Source organism: Tamandua tetradactyla, chromosome 4, assembly GCF_023851605.1.
Source record: "Tamandua tetradactyla isolate mTamTet1 chromosome 4, mTamTet1.pri, whole genome shotgun sequence".
NCBI classification, from domain to species: Eukaryota; Metazoa; Chordata; class Mammalia; order Pilosa; family Myrmecophagidae; genus Tamandua; species Tamandua tetradactyla.
The window spans coordinates 7,544,666-7,568,106 of NC_135330.1; the positions used below are offsets into that span (position 1 = coordinate 7,544,666).

A 23,441-nucleotide genomic window follows, 5' to 3' on the forward strand; every position below is an offset into this window, starting at 1 on the left:
GGCGGAGGCGGACCCGCCCTGGAAGCCGCGAGCACCTTCCGGGCGCAGCTCTTGCGGGCGCCGAGCGCGCGGGGCCGGCGTCAGCACCACGGACAGCGGCCCGCCCTCGGCCCTCCAGCCCGCGGCGCGCTCGAGCCGGTCTTGGCGAGGCCGCGAGCTATGCCCGTGGCATGGCCTGGAGCTTCGGCCCCATGGCGCTGCTCTTCAGCTTTGGCCTCCTCCGGCTGTGCCCGGGTAAGGACGGCACCGGCCAGGCTCCCCTATCTCGGCCACTGGCCCAAGGTTCGCCGTGCTCTGTTTCACCCTGGCCAGGTGAAAGGGAAGGTGAAGGGGAGGGACCCTGGGGACTGGAGGGAGACTGAACTTGGAGGAGATATCCGAAGGAGTAAGTGATGCAAGGAAGTGCTGCGAACGGGACAGTGGTTGTGCGGAGGGGGAAGGCTGTGGGCACAGAAGGAAGGAGAACGGTAACTCCCAGGCTTTCTGGAGTGGCAGGAGGGCAGACTCTTGACGGCAGCTGAGATGCCATTTGGTTTCTTGTGAAACATTATCTCAAGAAATCTACCTGACTCAGCAGTCCCGTTTCCCCATCCTTTCATGCGCCCCACATTCCACTCCCAAGTCTGGTCAGCCACAGGGGCAAGACGGAAAGGGCAAAGAACTGACTTCTTTACTCTCCTGTAAGGTGGGGCAGGAGACATGGACGGTCTGAGGGCCAGAGTGGGTGGGTGTGTGAGAGGGTGCAGAGTTGCAGAAGAGGATGCACAGAAGGGCAGGTACAAAGGGAATGCATGACTGAGTGGGTTTCCACACCCCTGTGCTAGCTCATGGGCACTGGGATTTGGGACTAGCTAAAGGTCCTGACACTGAGCTCAGGACCCAGTGTCTTTGACACTGAACCCAAATATTCTATTCCAATTGGTAGGGTGTGGGAGGTGGGCAGAGATGGTCAAAGCCCCGGTCACACGTGGAGGCAGTGTTCCCTGCACACACAGATGGGTGCTGAGGAGTAAGGGTGTGCGGTGTGGTACAAATAACGGTTTCCCCCTTTTTCTACCCTACAAAACACTTACTGAGTCATGGGTATTGGTTGGGGAAAGCCACAAAAGGAGAAATCTTCTCTTGGGGGACAAGCAGGTCTCCACCAATCCTTGCAGAGTGGCTTCTTAGTCTGGAGGCATCTGTGTGGGACTCTGTCTGGGCTCCCTGGTGAATGATCTCAGAGGGTCTTCTTTACCAGGGTCTTGGTCTGGGGGCTCCATGGGTAACCTATGTATTTCGCAGCATCCTTTGGGATGAAGCAGTGGGAAGCTAGTTTCCTAGTTGGGCCTGGATTGTGAAGTTACCTCCTTGCATACTGATTTACTTCCTGCCCCATCCCTGCCCAGGAGTCTCTAGTACGGACACAGAGGAGCGGCTGGTGGAGCACCTCCTGGACCCTTCCCGCTACAACAAGCTCATCCGCCCAGCCACCAATGGCTCTGAGCTGGTGACAGTACAGCTCATGGTGTCCCTAGCCCAGCTCATCAGTGTGGTGAGTGGGGGTCCCAAACTCTGCCCGGCTACTGAAGTCAGCTCAGCCGGAATGCCTGCATGTTTGGGCAGATTCCCCTGGAGGCACCAAGGCTTGGGGAGGCCTTGGGGGGGGGTGGTGTATGGGTGCCGGGAGGGGCCTGCAGGCCAGCAGGACCTTCTCAACAACTTCTGTTCCTTGCAGCACGAGCGGGAACAGGTCATGACCACCAACGTCTGGCTGACCCAGGTCGGTGTCCTCCCACCCACAGCCCCGCCCTTGTCTTCCCTCCTTTTTTTTTTTTTTTTTGCATGTGCTTTTCCCTCTTTCACTCTCCTAAGGACCTAAGGAGAGGCAGAAAAGTAGAGATTTTGGAGTCCTGAATAACTGACTTTGAATCTTAGCCCTGCCACTTGCCAGTTCTACGACTCTGAACGTGCTAAACTCTCCAAGACTCATTTTCTTATTTGTAAAATGTAGATTCTAATTAATGCCTTGGCGTCTATGGGCAAATTAAATGCGAAAGTATCTTGCAAGCCACACGTGCTGGGCAGAGGAGTCGCTGTGGGGAGGAGCTAGCTTTTGAGACCCTCCTTGATCCTGTTCCTATCCTTGAGCTCCAGCCTCTCGCAGGGCAGAGGTGAGGGCTCCCCCGCTCCCCCTTCCCCAGGAGTGGGAGGACTACCGCCTCACCTGGAAGCCCGAGGAGTTCGACAACATGAAGAAAGTTCGGCTCCCTTCCAAGCACATCTGGCTCCCGGATGTGGTCCTGTACAACAAGTAGGTGACTCACAGGCAAGGGGGAAATGGGTGAAGACCCTGGGAGGGTTCCGAGAGAAAAGAGGCCTTGAGGGAGGAAGAGAAATTAGCTCTTGGTGGAAAAGAGAAGGAACTTTTTTTTGGTAAAAACACGAATAGTCACTACCCAGATGGGCCTAGACACCCAGCCCGGTGAGGTACTGTGTGGACAACCAAGGTGACGTGGGCCGTGGCCGGGCCCCTCGCAGGCAGTTAGGACCCCCAGTATTGGAGCTAGAGTGCGGCAGAAAGATTGACAGCCTTCATTGGCTAAACTGATTCAAGAATAGGGTTTCCTGGAAGCCTGGGCAGGGTCAAAGAACCTTGAGACCCCAGTTTCTCCTCCAAGTTCCAGCCCTTCTCCTACAATAATCGCTCTTACTTCCAAGATTTAAAAAACCCAAAAAACCAAACCCACCTCTCTCCATTTCCTCCCACCTGCCCCTCCCCTCCATTGCTTAGGGCTCCTCCCCCCAGCCTCCCCAGCTTGCCCAACCTCTCTAGCCTCAAGAAGAGTAACCAGCATTCAGGATGCTGACACCTCCCCTCCCTCCACCCACCCCCCTGGCCAGGACACCTCTGCTGCCCACCGACCTGCTCCCCACCGACCTGCTCCCCTCCCTCTTGTTCAATTCCTGTTCCACCTTTCTATGCTCCTGGATGAGCACTGACTCCCTCAGGTCTGGGTTCTCCCCTATCCACCTCTGGCATTTCTTTCCTTCCACTCAGGGCTAGGTTGGTGGGTGGGCATGGAGGGACGCTCAAGCCGGGGCCCTGGCTGACTGTGCCCGCCTCGTGGCAGTGCCGATGGCATGTACGAGGTGTCCTTCTACTCCAACGCCGTGGTCTCCTACGACGGCAGCATTTTCTGGCTGCCACCGGCCATCTACAAGAGCGCTTGCAAGATCGAGGTGAAGCACTTCCCGTTTGACCAGCAGAACTGCACCATGAAGTTCCGGTCGTGGACCTACGACCGCACCGAGATCGACCTGGTGCTCAAGAGCGAAGCAGCCAGCCTGGACGACTTCACACCCAGCGGCGAGTGGGACATCGTGGCTCTGCCGGGCCGACGCAACGAGAACCCCGACGACTCCACCTACGTGGACATCACCTACGACTTCATCATCCGCCGCAAGCCGCTCTTCTACACCATCAACCTCATCATCCCCTGCGTGCTCATCACCTCACTGGCCATCCTGGTCTTCTACCTGCCGTCCGACTGCGGTGAGAAGATGACGCTGTGCATCTCCGTGCTGCTGGCGCTCACCGTCTTCCTGCTGCTCATCTCCAAGATCGTGCCGCCCACCTCCCTGGATGTGCCGCTCGTCGGCAAGTACCTCATGTTCACCATGGTGCTCGTCACCTTCTCCATCGTCACCAGCGTGTGCGTGCTCAACGTGCACCACCGCTCGCCCACCACGCACACCATGGCGCCCTGGGTCAAGGTCGTCTTCCTGGAGAAGCTGCCGGCGCTGCTCTTCATGCAGCAGCCGCGGCACCGCTGTGCGCGCCAGCGCCTCCGTCTACGCAGGCGCCAGCGGGAGCGGGAGCGGGAGGGCGCCCGGGGCCTCCGCGAGCCTCCCGGGGCCGACTCCTGCACGTGCTTCGTCAACCGCGCGTCCGTCCAGGGCGTGGCCGGGGCCTTCGGGGCGGCGCCAGCGCTGGGGGCCGGCCCGCGCCGCGCCGGGGCTCCGTGCGCCTGCGGCCTCCAGGAAGCGGTGGACGGCGTGCGCTTCATCGCGGACCACATGCGCGGCGAGGACGACGACCTGAGCGTGAGTGCGGCGGGCGGGGCCCGCAGGGGGCGGGGCCTGCAGGGGGCGGGGTCTGCCGGGGCCCCGCCCCGCCCCTGGAAGGCAGCCCCGGGCCCTACGCACGCAGGGCTGGTGGGGTCGCGGGGTCCGGGGGTGCGAGTCAGGCCTGCTGCTGATTCCGGGCCTTAGGAGCCCCGGCTGGCTGCCCGGAGACGGCCCCGCCTGAAGCGGGAGGCAGCGGGACGACCTTGCGGCTTCCCGAGGACTCGGATCTGGGGCGAAACGCCTCCTGGGGCTCGCTTCGTGTCGGGAGGGCGGCCGGGCCCGGGAGGAAGCCCTGGGGGATGCAGTTGGCCTGTGGTGGTAGCCGCGAGACCCGCCCCCCGCCTGCTGCACTCCCGAATCTTTGGATTCTTAGTCCGTGGCTCTTAGCACAAAACGAAACAGGTTCCTTGTGGGCCGCGCCTGGAGCACAGCTGAGGGCAGTAAAGGGGGCGGGGCCGGGGGGCGTGTCTAAGAGGTCCCGCGAGCCCGCTCTCCGCCTAGAAGACAGAACCAAATCAGTATTCCTTTTCTGCTTTTCTGGGTCCTGGGGGCGGCCTCATGAAATATTTATGAAAGTGGGGCGGGCGGAGGAGAGCTCCTTGGACCCCCACCCCACCCCCGGCGTTGTGCAAACCCGGCTGTTTCTGCAGCGGCTCCCTGGGCGGGCACTGCCCGAGCCTTGGGCGGGGAGGCCGGAGGGGTGTCCCGGGGTGACGGCCTCCCATTTCGGGTCTGCGGTGGGCTCCGCCCCACGTCAGTCTCCGGGTACCTAGCTGGTTCCGGGCGAGGCGAGGCTGTTGCCGTGGTGACCGGGCAGGTTTCCACCGAGACCCTGACCTTCCAATTGGGGAACAAGGAAGGGCGGGGGATCTCAGAACCCCGCGCTTCTGGCCCCCGGGAGGACAGGAGATAAGGAGGGACTTGGGCCAGCCAGCCGATTATGATCCTGAAAGAGCAAGAGGTGGGCAGGAGGCTGGAGGAGATGGGGGCGGGAACCCCAGAGCCGGCTGAGGTCAGGTAGGGGGTGCGAGAATGCAGGGGCTCAGACGAGTCGCTGCTCCGCCTCCCCTGCAGCGGTCCACTCACTGTGCATTTACTGAGCGAGGCGCTGAGGATGCAGTGACCTACTTGCATGCTTCACGGCGTCTCGGCCTCACATGTCCAAATAGAGCGCTCGCGCTGCATCCCCACCACCGACTTGCTCCTCCCCCAGTTGGCCCATCTTTTAGTAACTGGCATCACTGTCCATCCAGGAGCCTAGACTAAAAACTTGGCATCATCATTCTTGATGACCTCACCTTGTCCCATCACCCCCTTGCACGGGTCACTGACTTATCTGTTTGACTATCCTTAGCATGCCATGCTCTTTCTTGCCACAGGGCCTTTGCACATATGGGTCCTTTTCCTGGGACTGTCCTTTTATTACTTTTTTAACAATTATTATTCCTAATTTTGTTTGTGCTGTCGTTTGAGAGTAAGTTGCAGACATTATGACCGTTTATCCAAAAATACTTTAGCATATATCTCCTAAGAACAGGAATATCCTCTTGCATAATATTGTTTCTGTGATTATTTCAGGAAGGTTAGCATTAATACATGACATTTATCTAATACATGGTCTGTACTCACATTTTCCCCATTTTCTCAGTACTGTCCTTCATAACATTCCACTCCTTCCAAGATCTCAAAATGCATTTGGGGGCGGGCCGCAGTGGCTCAGCGGGCAAGAGTGCTTGCCTGCCGTGCCGGAGGACCCCGGTTCGATTCCCGGCCCCAGCCCATGTAAAAAACAAACAAACAAACAAAATATAATAAAACAAGAAAATGTTTAAAAATGTTTCCCTTTCTTCCTCACTTCCTTCCTTCCATCCTTCCTTCTTTCTCTGTCTTTCCTTCCCTTCCTCCCTCTTAAAAAAAAAAAAAAAAAAAAATGCATTTGGTTGTAATGTCTCTTGAGTTTCCTTTAATCTGGAATAGTTTTTCAGCTTTTCTTTTATGACTAAACTTTTTTGAAGTACCCTTGGTACAGGCTGATTGAATGTCTCTCAATTTGGGTTTGTCTGATCTTTTTCCTTCTTCCATTTATTCCTGACATAGCTGGCTCCTTCTCACTCATCAGATCTTTGCTTAAATATCACTTTCTCAAAGAGGCCTTCCCAGATCACACTCTAAATGATATATTCCCCTCCATTTCCCAGTCTCAGCCCTTTGTTTCTTTGTAAGTACCTACCAGTGTGTAATTATTTCATCCTTATTTTTGTATCCATCTCCCTCAGTCGACTGTAAACCTCCAGATGTGTTTGTTCTGCTCTCAGCTGTGTTCTCAGTGTGTGGCATGGTGCCAGGTACATAGTAGGCAAAACTGAGACGTGAGTGATTATTCAGCTTCTTATTAAATGAAGCAGACAATTAGCTCTTCCTCATCTCCCAAACTGACCAGGTCCCAGGCTACCATGTGTTCAAGGACCCAGATCCAGGGAGTGGGGGGCTTCTGAGGACAGGCCAGCCCGTCATGCAGCCCTGTGGCTAGCTCTCAGCCTCATAGAGGGTGTCATCTTTCCGTCTCATGTGTTACAGCTGGGGTGCAGGCCTTGCCCTCTGGGGCCCCCATGCCCAGGGTGGAGCTATTGGATGGGGCTTTCCGTACAGTCATATAAAGTGTGAGGCCTGTAGGGACAGCTTTTCATTCACTCATTTGACACCTTTTTGCTGGACACGCTATTTCAGATGCCTGATTACGAAGATGAATTCGACAAGGGCCCTGTATTTCAGAGGTCGTAGCTTAGTGTGGAGACAGACACACAAATTGAAATGACACTATAGTGCAGTAAAAATGTGATGGAGATGTGTACAGAGTGCTTAGGGAAACCAGAGGAGACATTCTGAAACCAGGGATACATTCTGACTGGTGGGTGGGTAGGGGCAGGGAAGCTGTATTGAGGGAACAACACTTGATTTGGGTTTTGAAGGATGCATAAGAGTTCACCAGATAGTGAAAAAGAAGACAGGAATTCTAGACACAAAGAAAACCCAAAGGTGCAGACTTGAGAGGACACATTGGGGTTTGGTAAGTCTGAGTTATAGGGAGGGAGAGAATAGGAGATCGGCTTGTATTTGTCATGTGTGAGTCTTGAGTCCCAACGTGGGAATTTACATAGGCCCTGAACGTTGTCGAGCCATTGAAGGCTTTTATGCGGGCACAATCAGAACCGTGCTTTAGACAGGTCACTCTGGGGTCGCTGAGGGAGAGGAGTGGGGTGTGCGTGTGGTGGAACTTGCTTCTACCCAGTCCACTCCTGTCCTGTATCACATGACTGATACCTGGGCTTCCTCCATCTCTTCCATCCAGGTGAGTGAGGACTGGAAGTATGTTGCCATGGTGATTGACCGCCTGTTCCTCTGGATCTTTGTCTTCGTCTGTGTCTTTGGCACCGTCGGCATGTTCCTGCAGCCCCTCTTCCAGAACTACGCCACTGCCACCTTCCTCCAGCCCGACCACCCGGCTCCCAGCTCCAAGTGAGGCCCCTCCCGGCTCCGTGCTCCTTCACCCCTTACCCTCTGTTGTACACTGGGTGGGGGGGAGTCTTAGGGAGCCACCAGGAGATGGGGCAGTGCTCCCACACATCCATCCTTTTGCTTCACCTGGAGCCCCCCCCCTGCACCCCCCCCACACACACTGCCGGCTCCACCTGGAGGCCAGACCAGCTGCGGCACGTCTTGGCCGCCCTTCTTCTCTCTCTTTTTTTTACCAACCCAGGCAAGAGCGATGATGGTGGAGGATGCAGGCTGAGAAGTGGCCAACAGAGAGGTCAGAGCCTTCCACCCTGAGGAGAGTGTGATGGGGAAAGGGCCAAGAAGGGGGCAAAATCATCTGCTGCCTCTGAGTCATGGGAGAAAGGGAGTAAGGGAGGAGGCAGCGTTGGCCTGGGGTGAGACCGGGGCTCTGACTGTGCTGGGCTGGCCTGGCCTCATGTCGCGCAGGAGGAAGAGCAAGAGGAGAGGTGACCCGGAATCTGTTCCTACGTGAGTGGGCGGCAGCGGGGTCAGGTGCACCTCTCGGTGGGCAGAGGCTCCTGCCCAGAGGACTGACCCTAGAGCTGAGCACAGACTCTCAGGGAAGAGTCTCAGTCCCAAAGCCCCTTGCTTCTGAGAGGTCAGGAGGCAAACTCCAGCTCCCCTTGAGCTGGTGGAGAGTTCTCAGCAGCTCCCAGATTTCCCTCTCCTCCCCTCCTCCCGCGATCTCGGGGGGGTGGAGGATACGGTCTCCAAATGCTGGGGCTTTTGATGATTTGCTTGGAGCCTGAGTGCACCCCTGAGCTGTGTGGGAACGGCAAGTTCACCAGCTTTGGGGGCTGGAGGAACCTGCTGCAGTCACGGCTTCCCGTACAAGCCATGTCACAGATGAGGACACAGGCCCAGAGTGGGGACAAGCAGGGCTGGGTCTCTGACCCTTTCTCCTGGACCTACCTGAAAGCTATCTGCACGCACCCTGTTTTTCCCTCCACTTTGCATTCACTGGCTGTTTGAAGGAAGTAAACTAAGCAGTTTAGCTTTAAGCACACCCAGCGTTTTGCCTGCCCCAGAGCTGGGTCAGGCCGGAGATGGCCGCTGTGGGGCGCGGCTCTCATGTCAGCATTGCTCCTGCTTTCACCCTTGGTTCTGCTTCCATCCTTCCTGCAGTGGTCCCCTTACCTGACTCCTCCCCCTCAAGCCTGAGCAGGTTTGATGTAGAACTTCAGGGGGACAAGTGGGCAGCTGCGAGCCACGCCCCCGAAAGCACAGGCTTCAGCGCCTCATCCTGGAGGCTGCACCCTGATGCTGCTCCTGGGGTCACCTTGAGGCCCCCAGCCTGTTACTCCAGGAAACAGACCTCTTAAGGGACCTCCGGACATGCCCCCCCCACTACCTTGACTGGCTCTGGTTTGTGGTCCCAGCCTGTGGTCCCAGCCTGTGCTCCGCGCCAGGGAGCAGATGGCAGGTCACAGAGGGTCACTTGGCAAGTGCGCCCGAGGGGCCTGGCCTGACACGGGCCGTTCTCTTCTCTGGAGCCAGCTGGGACTCCTGTCATCCGGGCCCCGGGGAGGCGGGGGGCGCTGCCGATGGCGGAAGGAGACTCGTAGGCAAGGAGCAGAGGCCAGGAACCACTGAGTCTGCGTCTTGTTCTACTCTGCCGCTTACTGAGTCCCTTTGCTTTGCTGGCCCTCAGCCTCTGGCTATCAAACAAGGGGTAGTGGTGCCTCCCCGTGGGGTTGCTGCGAGGACACAGTGATATTTGAAAACAAGCTGAGTGCTGAACCTGCCATGGAATGCATGTTTCCTGGATGTTGAGCCTGAGAGGCAATCAGAGCTGGTGGCGATGGGGTCACCTGTCATGCCAGCCTCACTCTCAGACCCACCCATCTCCCCAGCTCCTCCTTGAGCAAAGTAAGTCCCTTCAAACAGGGCTGGGAGCTGGGGGAGCAGCTGGAGAGAGACATCACAGGAGTGCTCAGGCGGTTCCAAAAGGTGGCCTCTCTCCGGAGCATTCTCAGCAAAGTTTCATTCCACCTCTTGGTTGAGCCCCTGCCCCTGCCTTGCCCCTGCCCCAACTCCCCATCTGGGGGCCCCCTCACGCTGCCCTGAGACAGGTGTGCACTTAGGGACCCCAGGCTGTGGGAGAACATCACTGGGACCTTGAGCCGCTGGCTGCGGGAGATGGACGTTTCCCCACCTGCCAGAACGGGCTCCCGGAAAACTCTTCCAGGGGAGTGTGTGTCTCTGCGCCACGGAACCCCCCTTCCTGTAGCGCAAGGAGTTGAGCGTTGCCTGTATTATGCCCGATCCCACCACAAACTCGTAGAGCCTGGAACAGCAACACTCTGGGGCTGGGCAGGCCGGCCTGAGGTCCTCTTTCCTGGCCCTCCCAGGCTCCTCTCCAGGGCCTGGGCTGCTGGGAGGCCCTGGCCACTGCTGCTGGGGCTGTACTTGCTGTTAGGGTTCCTGCAAGTGGTTGTGGCCCAAGTGAGTCACCAAACAGTGCCAGAGGGCATGTTAGAAAGCAGCTACTCCAACTCCTTTCCATGGCCCCTTTGACACAAGGATTGTTCATTGTCTGTCTTGTATAAGGAACTGGCTAGGGTCATAGAGCCAGCTAAGGATCGCAGCTAGGAAGAGGGGTTGTGAACATAGAGCGGTTGACTGGGCAGTGTCCACTGCACAGGTATCCAGGGGTCCCTGGGGCAATGCCGTTCCCTCCATCTGGGTGCAGCCCTTTAGGGACCATCACAATAGGGGAGGAAGGGAGGACAGGGGTGGTTGAAGGAGGGTTCCCTTACCGTGGGCAAGGCATGACCACATGTCAGTACAGAGCTTGAACCTCAAGGGCACTTGAAAGCTTTAGGGAAGTAGCTTTTCTCCCTCTTGGGTCTCATGTCCTTCCCTGGGGGCTGTCAGGGAAGCTCCTTGGCCCCTTTGTGGTGGGGCTGCCTCTGGAGAGCAGTCAGTACCCAGCTCAGTGTTGGGCAAGGTTCTGAGGCTACCGGTCTGAAGAGAGAGAAACAGGATTGAAAGCCAGGCAAGGTGGGCAGGGAGGATGGCAAGACCACAGGTAACCCAATAGCCAGTTTTGTCTGAAAAGATGCACGTGTGCATGGGCTGGTGCCAAGTGGCTGTCTGCTTCTCATAGGTGACATTGCAGTGGAAGGGAGGCAGTGTCCTGGCAGAGTGAGATCTGGTACTGGAGCAGATAGTGCCAAGTTAGTGAACATGTAAATGCCAACAAGACACGGGCAGCCCCCAGAAATTTTCTGCAGAGGGAGGATAAGAGCGTGTCCTTCTAAGGAGATAGGGAATGCTCCCTGGATTTGAGGGCACCGACCCATGTTTTGTACCCCCTCCCAAACAGTGTTTTAGCTCCTGTTTGCTAAGTAAGTGTCTGCTCCATGCCTGCACCTTTAATGCACTCTATCCCACTCAAAAAGCATCTAGAGAGGGAGTCCACCTCGTTTTCGCTAGGTGAGTAGTGCTGGGCCTGGAACCCGAGGCTGACCCCAGAATCCTTCTCTTGCCTTGGGGAAGGGAAGTACACTCCTTGGGAGGAAAGTGAGGGGATTTGCGGTCTTCCTTGAATTTACTCCCAAAGCCAGAGTGGACTCGCTTTGTTTGCCCCGTGTCTAGACAGTTGGGCAGGTTATCATAGTATCCTTCACTGCCCGGTTGGTGCTGGCCAGACGGAGAATAGATGACCACCTTTTACTATTCACCCAGCAAGTCCAAGGCCAATTCCTAAGGGACTGTAGGCCCAGGGTCGTTGGGACACCATTTCTCCCACACTGCCCTAGGCCTCCCTTGTCTGTACTCCTGGAGTATTGGTACTGGTTTGGCCCATCCCAGGACAGATATTAGGAGCTCAAGAATCTTGGACAAAAGATTATTTCCAAAGATGTCTTGTCACTGTTGTGTTTGGGTTGGGGATGGGAACCCTCCCTGACCAGGGTTGACAAACGTGGGGCAAAGAGAAAGCGCTGGAGAGGTTAAGAACATTCTAAAGAAAATGAGTGATTCAGCAGCCTGCTTTTGAATTATTATCTGTTGTCTTACAAATATACTCATAGATGGGAAAGAATAGGCCAGATGGCTAGGCCTGTAGTGGACAAAGCCCTGTAATGCCCGGGGCAAAAGGACCCTTTATGAAGAAGGACTGCTGGGGACTGGGCAGGGGACTAGCAGAGGCCAGGACCAGCCTCCTGGACGCAGGGGTGGCTGGGTCTTCTCTCGCGGCCCCTGTCCTCTGGCAAGTCAAGGCTGTAGTCCACCCAGAGGCCATGCCACCATGTCACTGGTTTGATCTGGGTCCAAATCCTGGAAAATGGTTATAGATTGTGCTCCCCTTGGATGAAATGGTGAAGTGTATCTGAAACGATAAGCTGAAGAAAGCGCTCCTCATGCTCGCGCAGGCAGTCTTGTTTCTGAGTCCACTCTGGAGATGGGCTGGAGGGAAGGACAGTCCTCTTCCCCTTCAGAGAAGAAGTCTGGACATTTGCCTCACGTATAAAAGAACTGGCCTCTTTCTAAAAGACCTGAGTACTACAGTCCCTTCCCGGCAGAACAAGGAGCTGCCTAAGAACAGAGGACAGAGGTGCTTGCGATTCCTGGGACCTCACAGCAGGCTCATACATTATCCTTCACTGTCTTTAAAAAATACAAATTCAGTTCACCCAGCACTGTGTTCCAGTTCTGATCCTTACTTGACGGGCGCCCAAACATGTCACCAGTCCCGCTGCCTCAGCTCCATCTGTGTGATGAAAGCATCCCAGATGAGGAGGGCAGCCTCACCATTGGGTATTGTGTCCTCTGGCATATCATATTTAAAAGGTCGAGGATGACTCTTGTGGGACTCCTGGAGGAAATTACAATGTGGAAAGTGATGCATTCTCCTTGAGAGAAATGTAGGATGGAGGAACATTCTGATGCCATCTATGTACAAAGCCAATGACCTGTCTCAAGACTGTAGGCAAATCAGTCCTGGTCTGGGTGGCAACTTAATTCCAAATATGCACAGCACTGTTGGCAGAATTTTAGAAGGGGGTGGGGTGGAAAAGCACCCCTCGAGATCTGTGTAATATTGTGTGATCTCAGAGGATGTTTTCCTAGTCTGGCATCTTGAAATCTTGCCTATTAAGTCCCTGGGGACAAGACAGCTAATGGTGGGCTCTCATGGGGCTGGAGAAGCGATGCAGGGCTGCCTGGTGTGGCCCACGCCGCCTCGGACACGAGCTCAGCTGCCCAGGGAGGCCCCTAGAAATGGCTCCTTCGGGCAGGCAGAGCACTGACCCTCTCCCCAGGCTCAAGTGGGTGCTGCTGGTGCTGGGCTTGGAACTCCCGTCACATGGGTTCCTTTGTCCCCATTTCCACCACTCCCCCTAGAGACCAAGACTTTAATTCAAATTCTTCTTTATTTATGAGGAATGTATATTGTTAGTGACATTGCGGGACACACAAAAGCAGAATTATAAAAATGAAGCAGTCACTGTGGTACCCAGGTCTACACTTGGCTCTTCCCCACGCTGCTCTCGGAGTCACTACCAAGACCCCTAAAATCAACAAAGTCCCTTAAATGTGAGCAAAGGAAATAGCTTCAAACAGCAACCATTTTTACACATGATTATTAAAAGAATACACTATAGCCCAGTTCAGACAAATCAACTACAAAAATCATTTTTAAAAAAGGGGTGAATATCCTGCTTATCAAAAACAAAGATTTGACCAAAGAAAGTGAAGAAGATACTCTGGGAGGGAGCTCTGCCTTCTTGTCCTGCGTGGCTATGTGTGGGGGATGCAGTGGTTCAGGGCCCAACAGGCCATTTCCAGTGGACACATGGAGCAAGGGATGCCTTGCTCTCCTCCCTCAGCAGGAAGGACAGTAGAAGTTCGCTGGGTAAGACTGTGGGGGTGGGCAGGACTCTGAACTGAGAGTCGCTGTGCTCCCAGTTCAGGACGAGGCAGAGCTCTGCAGGAGACTGCAGTACGAGAGACAGACCAGAGGAATCTGACGTCCTCACGCAGGAGTTGATGACCCTCGAGGCTGCAGAACCGAGGGGGATACGCTTCCTTCTGGGGGTTGGGAACCACGAGGTCTCTGCCCCAGACAGGGGTGGGGAGCAAGGCTGAAATATGTTCTCAACAGATGCAGACAACCAAGAGGCAGCCCCTTTTCACCCCAGAAGATAAGCACTGCTTCCCTACCCTCCCTGGGGCAGTTTGGTGTTCTGCAAAGACAGCCTTAGTATAGTTTAAAAACTTGGGTTTTCTTATTTTGGTCACAAATACAGAGGATACAATAGCTACAAAGAATAAAAGTGTGCATGGAGACATATCGACTGTTGAAGACAAGGGCAGGCAGGGGGTTGAACTAGTGAGCAGTCTATGGAGGGGGTGGAGGGTGGGATGGAAAATCATCTGAGGGCAAATGGCTCTGCATGTTCACAGAAGAAGCAAAGAGGCACAGCAGGGTCCTGGGGGCAGCAGAGCTTCAGTAGTTCCCAAGAGCCAGACCCCAGAGAGGCCAGGGGCTCAGACCATAAGACTCAGATGCAGACAAAGGGTTTCCCTCCCAGAAGGTACAGATCACCTGCCCTCTCACCACCAACCACCGTCCTGTTGTCTGTCAACCCTCACAGGCAGGGGAAAGGACCCTCAGGTCTGTGCTCTGCCCACGAACCAACTCCAGCTCCATCTTGCAAAATAAAAGCACTTGAAGAAAGTAAAAACCTGTCTGAATTTTAAATCTGTGCTAATACAGGTTATCTGTAGCAGCTGAGAATCAACATCTGTGGTATCTTTTAAAAATTCCTCATTTCCAAACCTTAAGTCAACTTCCCTTGATGTCACTGTTACGGGAAATATGCCAGGTGGAACAGTGATCTGACCCAACATGATTTTTTCCCCCTAATCTTGTCAAGACCTGATTATCTGAGCAGAGATAATTTGCCCTCTAGGATCTGTCTGGGTTTCTTCCTCCAAGCTGGCTGAGGCCCCACTCCCCCACTGGTAAGGAAACTCCTAGGAATGCTTTAGGAGGAGGCCCAGCTGGGAGCCTGGCAATGCACTACCTGCGAAGTGGCTGGTGTCCTCTCTTCAAGGGAACACTTCGGCTATTGGTTGGGGCCACTCCTTTAGCCCAGCTGGCTAGTTCTAGAGTTCCTGCTGCCTAAGGAAGGGACATACTTCCCGAGCAGCAGATTTCCCTATCTCTTGGCCCCTCCCAAGATGGCTAAAGTGCAAGATCCAAAGATTGCCAAGCAGACTGTGATCACACACCTCCATTGGCACCAGAAATTAAATGACTGCAGTTTTAAACTCCTGCCCTTATAGATGTTTCACCAAATACTTTAAATTTACTTCTTTTCCCTCTTGGGGGGGGGGAAGAAAAACTTAATGATCACAGAGGGAGTTTGAGAAGGGAGGAGGCTGTAGAAGAAGCCTGTACAATCCACACATGAAACTGCCAGCCCCACATGATTCGCACAGAGCTGACTGGAACCTAGTCAAGACCACAAGAAGGCAGGGCAGCAGACATACAATTAAAGGAAACGGAAAAAAAATAGAACAAAACAAAATTTAAGAAGAAATGGGTTGCAGGTGCCCAGTGACTTTATGCACTGAGTGGAAAAAATACTTTTTCTTTCCCTTAGGTCTCCGCCTCTTAACCTGGGAAAACAGAAGGGGCCTGGCCAGGCCCAGCCTAGCAATCCCAAGGAAAGCAAGATAAATGGGAACCCAAAATTCTCAGGATCAGCAAGCCTGGTTCCATTTTTTAAAAAAGGAGGGAAAAGATAAAACAGTTTTGACCAGCGTGATGAGGAATGCTTCAGCCTGTCTCTTTCACCTGCGAATCCAGCTGATCAGTCAGTCACTGGGCCAGTCTACACTGAACAGGAAAAAAAGTTCTTTTCCTCCTGGGGTTTGCTTATCCAATTCCCATAGCCCATGTCCTTCAGGCTCTTTTTGAAGTAGTTCTTGGCTGTCTCGTAGTCATGGGCAGCTTTCTTGGCCTCACCATAGGAGAGTCTAAGTAGGTCCTTGCGGTAATGGAAGGAGCAGAGCTTCTTAAATAGAAGAAAAATGTTCTTTTTGGAGACTCGTGACAATTCATTTTGGGGCCTGGGGAAATAAAAGTGATCATTATTCACCTGGGCAGGCTAGGGAGCTCTTAAGTTCCAGAGACTGCAAACGTGTGACACAGCCCTGGGGTCGGGGCAGGCAGGAAGGCTGTGCTTCCACGGCGCCCTCCCAGCCCTTACCCGTCCACTGTGCCTCTGGTGCCATCCAGGATCTCCAGGTCGTAACCGTCAGCCAAGCACCAGTTGACGCTTGTCTCCTTTGTCTTCCCGGATTGCCTTTTGGAATCATATACACTGACTCGGCCAACCTAGGAGTCCCAGGGGCAGGGGCAGAAAGATGAAAACCTTTCAGGAACAAGACTCCAAAGGGAATGCAGAGTCACAAGCTCTCCCTCTTATTTAGGATCCAGTATGGTTAAGACTAAGTGGAATCTGGCCATACTAACCCCGTCTCTACTCAAGTTAATTCTGGATTCTTGGCATCTACAAGGAGGAAAGGATACGTTCTTGGGACACCAGCTAAGGCTCCCCTTGACCACAGTATGCATTTCTGCTCTGCTTACTGGACTGCTTGAAGAGGAGAAAAAGGTCAAGGGAAAAATGAATGGGGTTATAGCACCTTGGGGTGGTTTACAATGAAGGGATGTCGTAGTCCATCCTCAAATGCACTCCCATCTCTTGTCACACGACAGCAAATAGCACGGGTCAGATGCCCTTGGCTGAAAAGGTAACCTGGGTACAAAAAAAAAGTATGTACCTGTATTTGCACCAAGTACTATTAAGAATCAGAGGTGTATAGGGAGTTTGAAGGTACAAAATAGAGTTGTCAGGACAGAGAAACAGCTCCCTGGTTAGAAGCACCTTCTGATTATGGCTTCCCAGGATATAGATGAGATCATCAAATATTTACGCACATATATTAGGTTCCAGGTAGGGTCAAAGACTGTGGAGTTAAAGAACTAAGACACTGCAATCTTAAAAACTGCTGTGTTTCTTTAACTCATCTTGCAAAGTCTTGCCAGGCCAGCCTTTACTTAGGCTTGTGCCTAAACAGATCATCCTACTGCAGCAGATTGGACCCTCAGAATCAATTACTCACTACCAGTTCAAGCACAGAGTGTTAAGGCCTGGCAACAAAGCATACATTTTGCTGGGATCTGGGCACTAAAAGGACAGACTGGTTCCAGTTCCCAAGGCAGGTCCCTTACCCAGTGTGACAGATTTGAGATACACAGGCTGCAGGAAGTGGGTCAACAGTGCCCCTTGCAGGCCAAGCACATTCCAGCGGAGGATTTTGTCACTACAGGACATGGTTCGGAGTCTCTCACCGAGCCGAATTCCGTCCCACGTGGGCACAATGTCACTGGACTCCACCGGGATGGTGCCTTCCCCTGTGTTAGAGACCTGGGTCAGACCCACGGGGCTGCCGAACCAACCCGCTCCTTGGAGGGTTGTTTACACTCCCAAGACGTGGGCCGGAGGCTACACGCTCCTTCACTCTTTATGTATTTTAGAGCATCTACCACGCCTGGTGCTGGGAGACAATGGGGGCCAAAACAAGTAAGATCCTTGTCCTCATGGGCTGACCATGGGAGTAAGGGGGTAGAAAGGGAACAGAACGGACACGGAACAGGTAAGCACCAATATGTGCATCAGAATTCTAGACTGCAATAGTGCTCTGAAGGCTCTGAGGGAGATGTGAGGGAGGAGAGCAGGGGAGCCTCCTGGAAGAGAGCAGTCAGGGATGCTGAGGCATGAAGGAGAAGGAGCAGCTGGAATAAGAGTGTTTAAGCAAAGGCCCTGAGGCAGCAAGCGGTCTGGTTATCCCAAGACCTGACAAAGGCCCAGGGTGACTGGAACAGATGTGAATGACAGGGAGAGGGGCCGGGACGAGGCTAGCAGCTGGGAGATGGCGGCGGGCTTTACTTTTATGTGAAGTGCAGGGAGAAGCCACTCACAGGGCTTATTGTTTTGTTTTTCACAACTTTCTTGAGATATGATTCACCTACCATACAATTCAGTAGTTTTTACTATATTCACAGAGTTGTGCTACCACCATTACAATAGATTTTAGAACATTTTATCACCTCCATAACTCATTTCCCATTTTCCCTCCAGCCCAGTCTCAGGCAACCATTAATCTACTTTCTATCTCTGTGGATAATATGCCGATTTTAGACATTTCGTATAAATGGAATACAGTTTATGGTCTTTTGTGACTGGTTTCTTGCATTTAGCATAACATTTCCATGATGTTCACCCCTGTTGTGACATATATCAGTTCTTCTTTCTCTGTTTTTTTAAACAGCTGAACAATATTCCATTGCATGGATGTACCATGTTGGGACTTTTCCATTCATCAGTTGAGGGACATTTGGGTTGCTTCCACTTTTTGGCTATTATAAATAATGCTACTCTGAACATCTGTGTGTAAGTTTTTGTGTGGACAGATGTTTTTTTTCTCTTGGGTAAAAAACCCAAGAATAAATTGCGGGGTCTGTTGTCTCTGCCACTAGGTTTTGAGCAGGGGAGTGACATGGTCTGGTTTATGTTTGAGAATCACTCTGATGACTTGAAGAATCGTCTGAAGGGAACAAGTGAACATGAGGGGACAGTCAGGAGGTCGTAGTAGACTGTGAGGAGAAGGAGCTAGTGGACAAGCTGGAAAATTAGCAGACAGACAGACAGACAGGAAACTAGGACCTTAGTGTCCTTATCTTCCAGCTTCTCAGGGCTGGGTTCTGCATGACTTTCATTTCCTCCATCCTCCTGCAGGTGATCCCCTCCATTCCCACGGCTGTAAATCTCTGGGAGGATTCAGAGGAGGACTGACTGGCCAGGCTTTACTTCCAGCCAGGCTCTCTCCACGGAGCTCCAGATGGGTATCTCTACATCCTATATGATCGGGACATCTCCCAGGTCTCTCAAACTAACAAATTCAAGACGGACCCTAATCTGCCTGCAGACCTCCCCACACTCCAGCAACTAATGGCAGAAAACTGGCAGGTGTACCCTTGTCCCTCTGATCAGCCAGGGGTCTCGCAGAGCATTTTTGTGGGAAGGAGGGGAGACGTGTGTCACTCACCGTTCTCCACCTTGGTGCGGAGCTTGCCTTGTTTGGGATTCTCAAAGACAGGATAGTGGCGGGGATCTGTGCTCTCCATGGCACGGTCGCTACAGGACTTGTCAAAGAGGGCACCATCTCCGCACGGGGCCGTGCTGCACAACAGGGGCACTGTTAAAACTCACCTGGGCAGACACTTTCTGCCAATTTCCTAGGGCTCCAAAACAGTAAGATGAGACAGAAGGGACTTTCTCTGAAAACCACCTGGGGGTACTAGAGGAGGGCAGAAGCGTGTGTCAAAGTCATTCTACTGCAGGTACTCAAAAACAGAGCCGAGTGTGGCCCAGCAGATACAGCCTGATTCACCGGGCAGGAGCACATTCACATACCCAACCCTGGGAGACTGCACAGACCTGATGTAGAGGTGGAATGACACAGTCTTTTTTATTTGGAGCTTTTCTCCTCCCTTAGCAGGCTCAAATATACTATCCTTTGCAGTCTGAGGGTTGTACTTCATTAATTCGCTGTAGAGAAACCTACAAAGACAAAGCTCAGTTAAGACAGGTTCCATTCGGGGAGTAGTAGTTTCTTCTATATTGTGACTGCCATCTGAGCCCCAAGTAAGGATGAATGGTGCAGAGCTTTCACAGTTCCTTAGGTCGAAAGAGAAATTTTCTACCATGGTAGAAAATTGTCTATGGAAGACCTCAGCTTTTTGTAGAGAAAAGCCAGCCTTTCAAGTCAGTTTCACTTCTGCCACAGGCTCCTCACTATGGTGGCCACAGGGATTCCAGGGCAGGACACACTGATTCAAGGACTAAGGAGGCTATTGCTTCACCTCGAGTTTCTTATTTCATAAGTTAAAGAAAAGGTGAGCTGGAAGAGAAAGCTGGTGGGGCAGTTGGGCTGTTCATAGGTCCTCAAATGGAGATGGAGACCTGCCTCCTCATCTCCAAGAAGGCCCTGAAGACCCAGGGGTCATTCTATGTTTTTTAAAAAAGGGTATGAAGTAAGGTTTGCAGAAAAGGGGAGAGCACTTAAACAGGCTGAGTAGGGCATGTGCAGACTGGATCACAGAGGGGATTGATTCCATAAGACAAGTTCAAATGGACAAGTTAAAAGCAAAGGCTGACACTGGTGGGTGGAGGACGTGTGTGCTCTGAGGAGGTCTCAGGCACGTGTCTGAGCTGCAGGGCCCTGGCAAGCGGGGGTGGGGGGGCTAAGCTGGGTGGCCAGCACGGAGGATCACTCAGGTGCCCCCTCACCTGATGAAGCCTCTCCGGGAAATGATTTCTGCGTGGCAGTCATTGACAGTTTCTCCCTTTAGGCTCAGAGAATCTCCTTTAACACAGCGATTCCCTGGAAAGGGGTTTGAAGAAAATGTAACATTTCCAAACAAAAATGATGACAAATAGGGCAAGGGCTGTTTGTACTTAAATACTGAAGGCGAAGGTTCAATTTCTCAGATCCTTGACTCTTATATTCTCTTCCAAATTCCCTACTTTTAATTAACTAGCTAAAGTGAATGATAAGATTCTCCCCATCTTAGACTCGCTCACACAAGACTCCAGGAGGGAATGAGAAGCACCTGCTTCTAGGTACCAGGACGGCTGTGGGAACATGTTTCAGAGCCTCACATACCTGTCCCCAGGCTGACCACAACGCCCAGGTCTTCAGGGTCTTTCTTCATGATGATGGCAGCCAGGATCTTGCGGCCCAGCAAGGAGGGCTGAAAGCTGTTAGTGAGAGCATTGAAGCACCGGTGGCTCAGCATGGCGATCTGGTCGTGGAAGGTGCTGCCAGTGAGAGGAAGCTGCAGGAACAGGAGGTCATGTCAGGGCCGTGAGTCAAGTCTGTACCCACCTTATTTCAGGGTGGGTAGAGGGAAAAACTTTACTTGACTTGTGAGTTATCTTTTCCCCTCTCACACTAATGTTCTAGTTATTTGCTCTGCTAAGGCCAATATTAAAGCCTAGGAATAATTCACAATATCAAGTTAAGCACCAACTCCACCCAGAGAGGAGTTAGCAGGAACCCAAAAAAAGATAGCACCGAAAGTAGACGTCTTAACTGTCTTTGGCTGTGCTTCTGGGGACCTTGAGAGGAGGAGCATAGTTCTTCTGAGAGTGGCCCCTGTCACTGGGGTTACCTCTGTAAAACCCATGCGCTCTGCCTTCTCGTTCTCCCCAATCAAGACCCGGAGAGCTGCATCTGCTGCTTCCTGCTTGCCTTGCTTCTTGCTGTGTGCACAGACGGCTGGGAACCAGCGGCCACCAACTTTGGCTTGATAAACAAACCTTTGGGATGAGAAACAGGGGATAAAGACAAGCAGCAGAACTGGACAGCTTTCAGGAAAGGGCTCATGGGCAGCCTTGCAGAGATAAGGATCCATCCCCTCTCAACAGTTCTGTTACTGATGAGGCATTTCCCAGACTCTGGTTATTTGTGCATCACAACATGAGTTTTGCTAGGTCCAGATGTCACTTGTAGTAGTATTTGCTTACTATTTTTCTTTGAATTGACTCTTTTTAAATATAAACACATTTAAAAAGGAAACTTTCTATCATTACTGTAAATGGATGATCAGTATTATCTGTAATAAATTGAAGATAACTGTAAAAGAGAGTATGATAAAATCATGCTATTAAATTCTAATTAGGTAAGATTGCCTGCAAAATCTCTAGGCCTGCCTTTATTACAAAGGAATAGTAACAAGTATTAGAGGGCTGAAGGAAATACTAACAAAAAAATGTGGATTTTCGTCATAACTGAAGCAGAAATGAGAAGGAACTACTTTTCTTCCCTTTTGGAGTGACAGTGCTCTGTCTGATTTTTTAAGTAGCTGGTTCCACTTCCTCATTCACTTCCTAATTATCTCAAGAGGACTTAACTTGGAGAGGTCACAATGTCAAGGTCTGCCTTAGACCAAAGAACCAAGCTTTAATAAGATGATGTGTTTCAATTCCTGGGAACTTTGTGAAGGACACGGGGGCAGGCGAGTGCCTCCTTGGGTATGTGTCTCAGCTGACGGAAAGTGCACACGTGGAGCAGAGACATGGGCAGTGCCACTGGCTTGGACCCCTCCCTTCCTGGCTAGAGATTTCCACAACACAGAGAAGAGCACGGAGAAAAACAGCTTGGAAATCTAGCAGATAAGGTTTCAAGAATCCTAGCTTTCAATCAGATACTAAGCTGTGGGTTGGGGAATCCAGCTTTGGACAATCCAAGTGCGTATAAGAGAACTTCAGTATCAAGATTCATCAGCTCTGGCAGTAGAAGAAATGATGCCTCTTTATGGGCAACTGCACCATGCTTCTCACTATTCCTTAGTTATCCTGAGCAGCTGAACGCCTTCACTCCTTTGCCCATGCTACCAGCTTCACGCAGGCCAGTGGACTGGAGTTCAGTGAATGAGAGGGAGAGCGATATGAAAGGAGGTTGGAAAGAGGGTAGGGGCTAAGCTGGATAGATCTTGTAGTTCACAGGAAGGAGTTTGAATTTCATTCTAATCACAATGGTAACCTATTGGAAGGTCTGTAACAAAGCAAAGTAATACCTAATTTAGGTTTTAAAACAGTAACTGTAGCTGCTGTTTGGAGAATGGACTGAACACAGGAGGGCAAGTGCCGACATGAGACAACCAGTTAGAAAACTGTGGTTTTGGTAGTAGAGATGGTAGAAGTGGTTGAATTTGTTATACAGATTCTAAAGGAATAGCAGAAAAGCTGGAAGTAAGGAAGGGGGAAGGGAGGAGTCATAGTGACTGCTAGGTCTGGCTGGAGCAATTAGGTAGATGGTGCTCCTCCTGGGATGGAGAAGGCTGGGAGGAGCTAATTTGGAAAGATAAATGTAAGAGTTCTATTTTGAGCATGTTAGATTTAAGATGCCTATTAAACAATCAAGTAAAGATGTTGAGTTGACAGTTGGCTATAGGAATCTGGGGCTTTGCAGAGGGCTGGAAATGGACATTTGGAAGATACATGTAGACTGCAGATATTTAAAGTCATGGGACTGGATGAGGTTATTAAGGAAGAGTGTGTGGCTAGAGGATACCTGTCAACATTTAGAGGTCTGGAGGAGAAACTCCTTCTGCTGACAAAGGAGACTGAGGAGCAAGGCTGAGGAAAATCAGAAGAATATGGGATTGCAGAAGCCAAGGGAAGAAAAGTGTTAAGAATGAGTGACTGTTCAACTGTGTCAAGTGATACTGAAAGGTAGAGTAAGATGAAGATAGAAATATGCCAAAAGGAGGTTATGACTAACCTTGGCAAGAGCCTTTTTAGTGAAATGCTGGGAACAAAAGCCCAACAGGAAGAGTTCAGAAAGTGAAACAAGCCTTTGGAGAGGGGAGAAATGAGGTAATACCTAGAGGGAGATGTGAGTCAAGGGATGGTTTTTAAAAGACGGGTCTGGGTATGTTCAGAGGCCCATGGGAACCAACTAACAAAGAGCAGCCACAGATGCCAAAGGAGAGGGGTGAGAGCTCCAGAAGTAAAATCTTAGAGTAGAACAGAGGTTGGGACTGAGGGCACAGGGGTGAGAGGAAGGATGTTTCCCTCAAACTTACTGGTACACATGCAGGGAGGAATGTGGATTTGGTAATAAGAGAAGGTATTTCTCATATGATTATTACTACTTTCTCAATTAAGTGTAAAATAAGGTCACCA

General features: G+C 52.1%; 2 protein-coding genes across 4 annotated transcripts in view; one reads left to right on the forward strand and one right to left on the reverse strand.

The window, feature by feature from the left end:
* The first annotated feature begins 170 nt into the window (after positions 1-170).
* Positions 171-12,336, forward strand: CHRNB2 (cholinergic receptor nicotinic beta 2 subunit). The gene is made up of 6 exons (XM_077156306.1): positions 171-234; positions 1,389-1,534; positions 1,718-1,762; positions 2,184-2,293; positions 3,114-4,086; positions 7,460-12,336. Exons 1-6 carry the CDS (start codon positions 171-173, stop codon positions 7,628-7,630), a joined length of 1,509 nt encoding a protein of 502 aa, XP_077012421.1. The 3' UTR covers positions 7,631-12,336.
* Positions 12,337-13,024: 688 nt separating this feature from the next.
* The window catches only part of ADAR (adenosine deaminase RNA specific), a 47,837-nt gene continuing 37,420 nt past the window's right edge, over positions 13,025-23,441 (reverse strand). For 2 of the 3 annotated variants that reach the window (XM_077156309.1, XM_077156308.1), the window contains exons 7-15: positions 20,846-21,071; positions 20,416-20,587; positions 20,040-20,133; positions 19,188-19,310; positions 18,796-18,929; positions 16,919-17,101; positions 16,330-16,442; positions 15,891-16,018; positions 13,025-15,750 (exon numbers count right to left, since the gene is read on the reverse strand). In XM_077156309.1, coding sequence (XP_077012424.1) covers positions 15,513-15,750; positions 15,891-16,018; positions 16,330-16,442; positions 16,919-17,101; positions 18,796-18,929; positions 19,188-19,310; positions 20,040-20,133; positions 20,416-20,587; positions 20,846-21,071 — 1,411 coding nt within the window. In that variant the 3' untranslated portion in view covers positions 13,025-15,512. The remainder of the gene's footprint in view (positions 15,751-15,890; positions 16,019-16,329; positions 16,443-16,918; positions 17,102-18,795; positions 18,930-19,187; positions 19,311-20,039; positions 20,134-20,415; positions 20,588-20,845; positions 21,072-23,441) is intronic. The other variant, XM_077156307.1, reaches the window with a different exon arrangement.

What these genes read in the sequence shown, in the direction of transcription:
- CHRNB2 (XM_077156306.1), top strand. Translation starts at nt 171, where the DNA reads ATGGCCTGGAGCTTCGGCCCCATGGCGCTGCTCTTCAGCTTTGGCCTC. An exon ending in CCTCCTCCGGCTGTGCCCGG is followed by an intron (nt 235 to 1,388) that starts GTAAGGACGGCA and finishes ATCCCTGCCCAG; the next exon opens with GAGTCTCTAGTACGGACACA. An exon ending in GATGTGGTCCTGTACAACAA is followed by an intron (nt 2,294 to 3,113) that starts GTAGGTGACTCA and finishes GCCTCGTGGCAG; the next exon opens with TGCCGATGGCATGTACGAGG.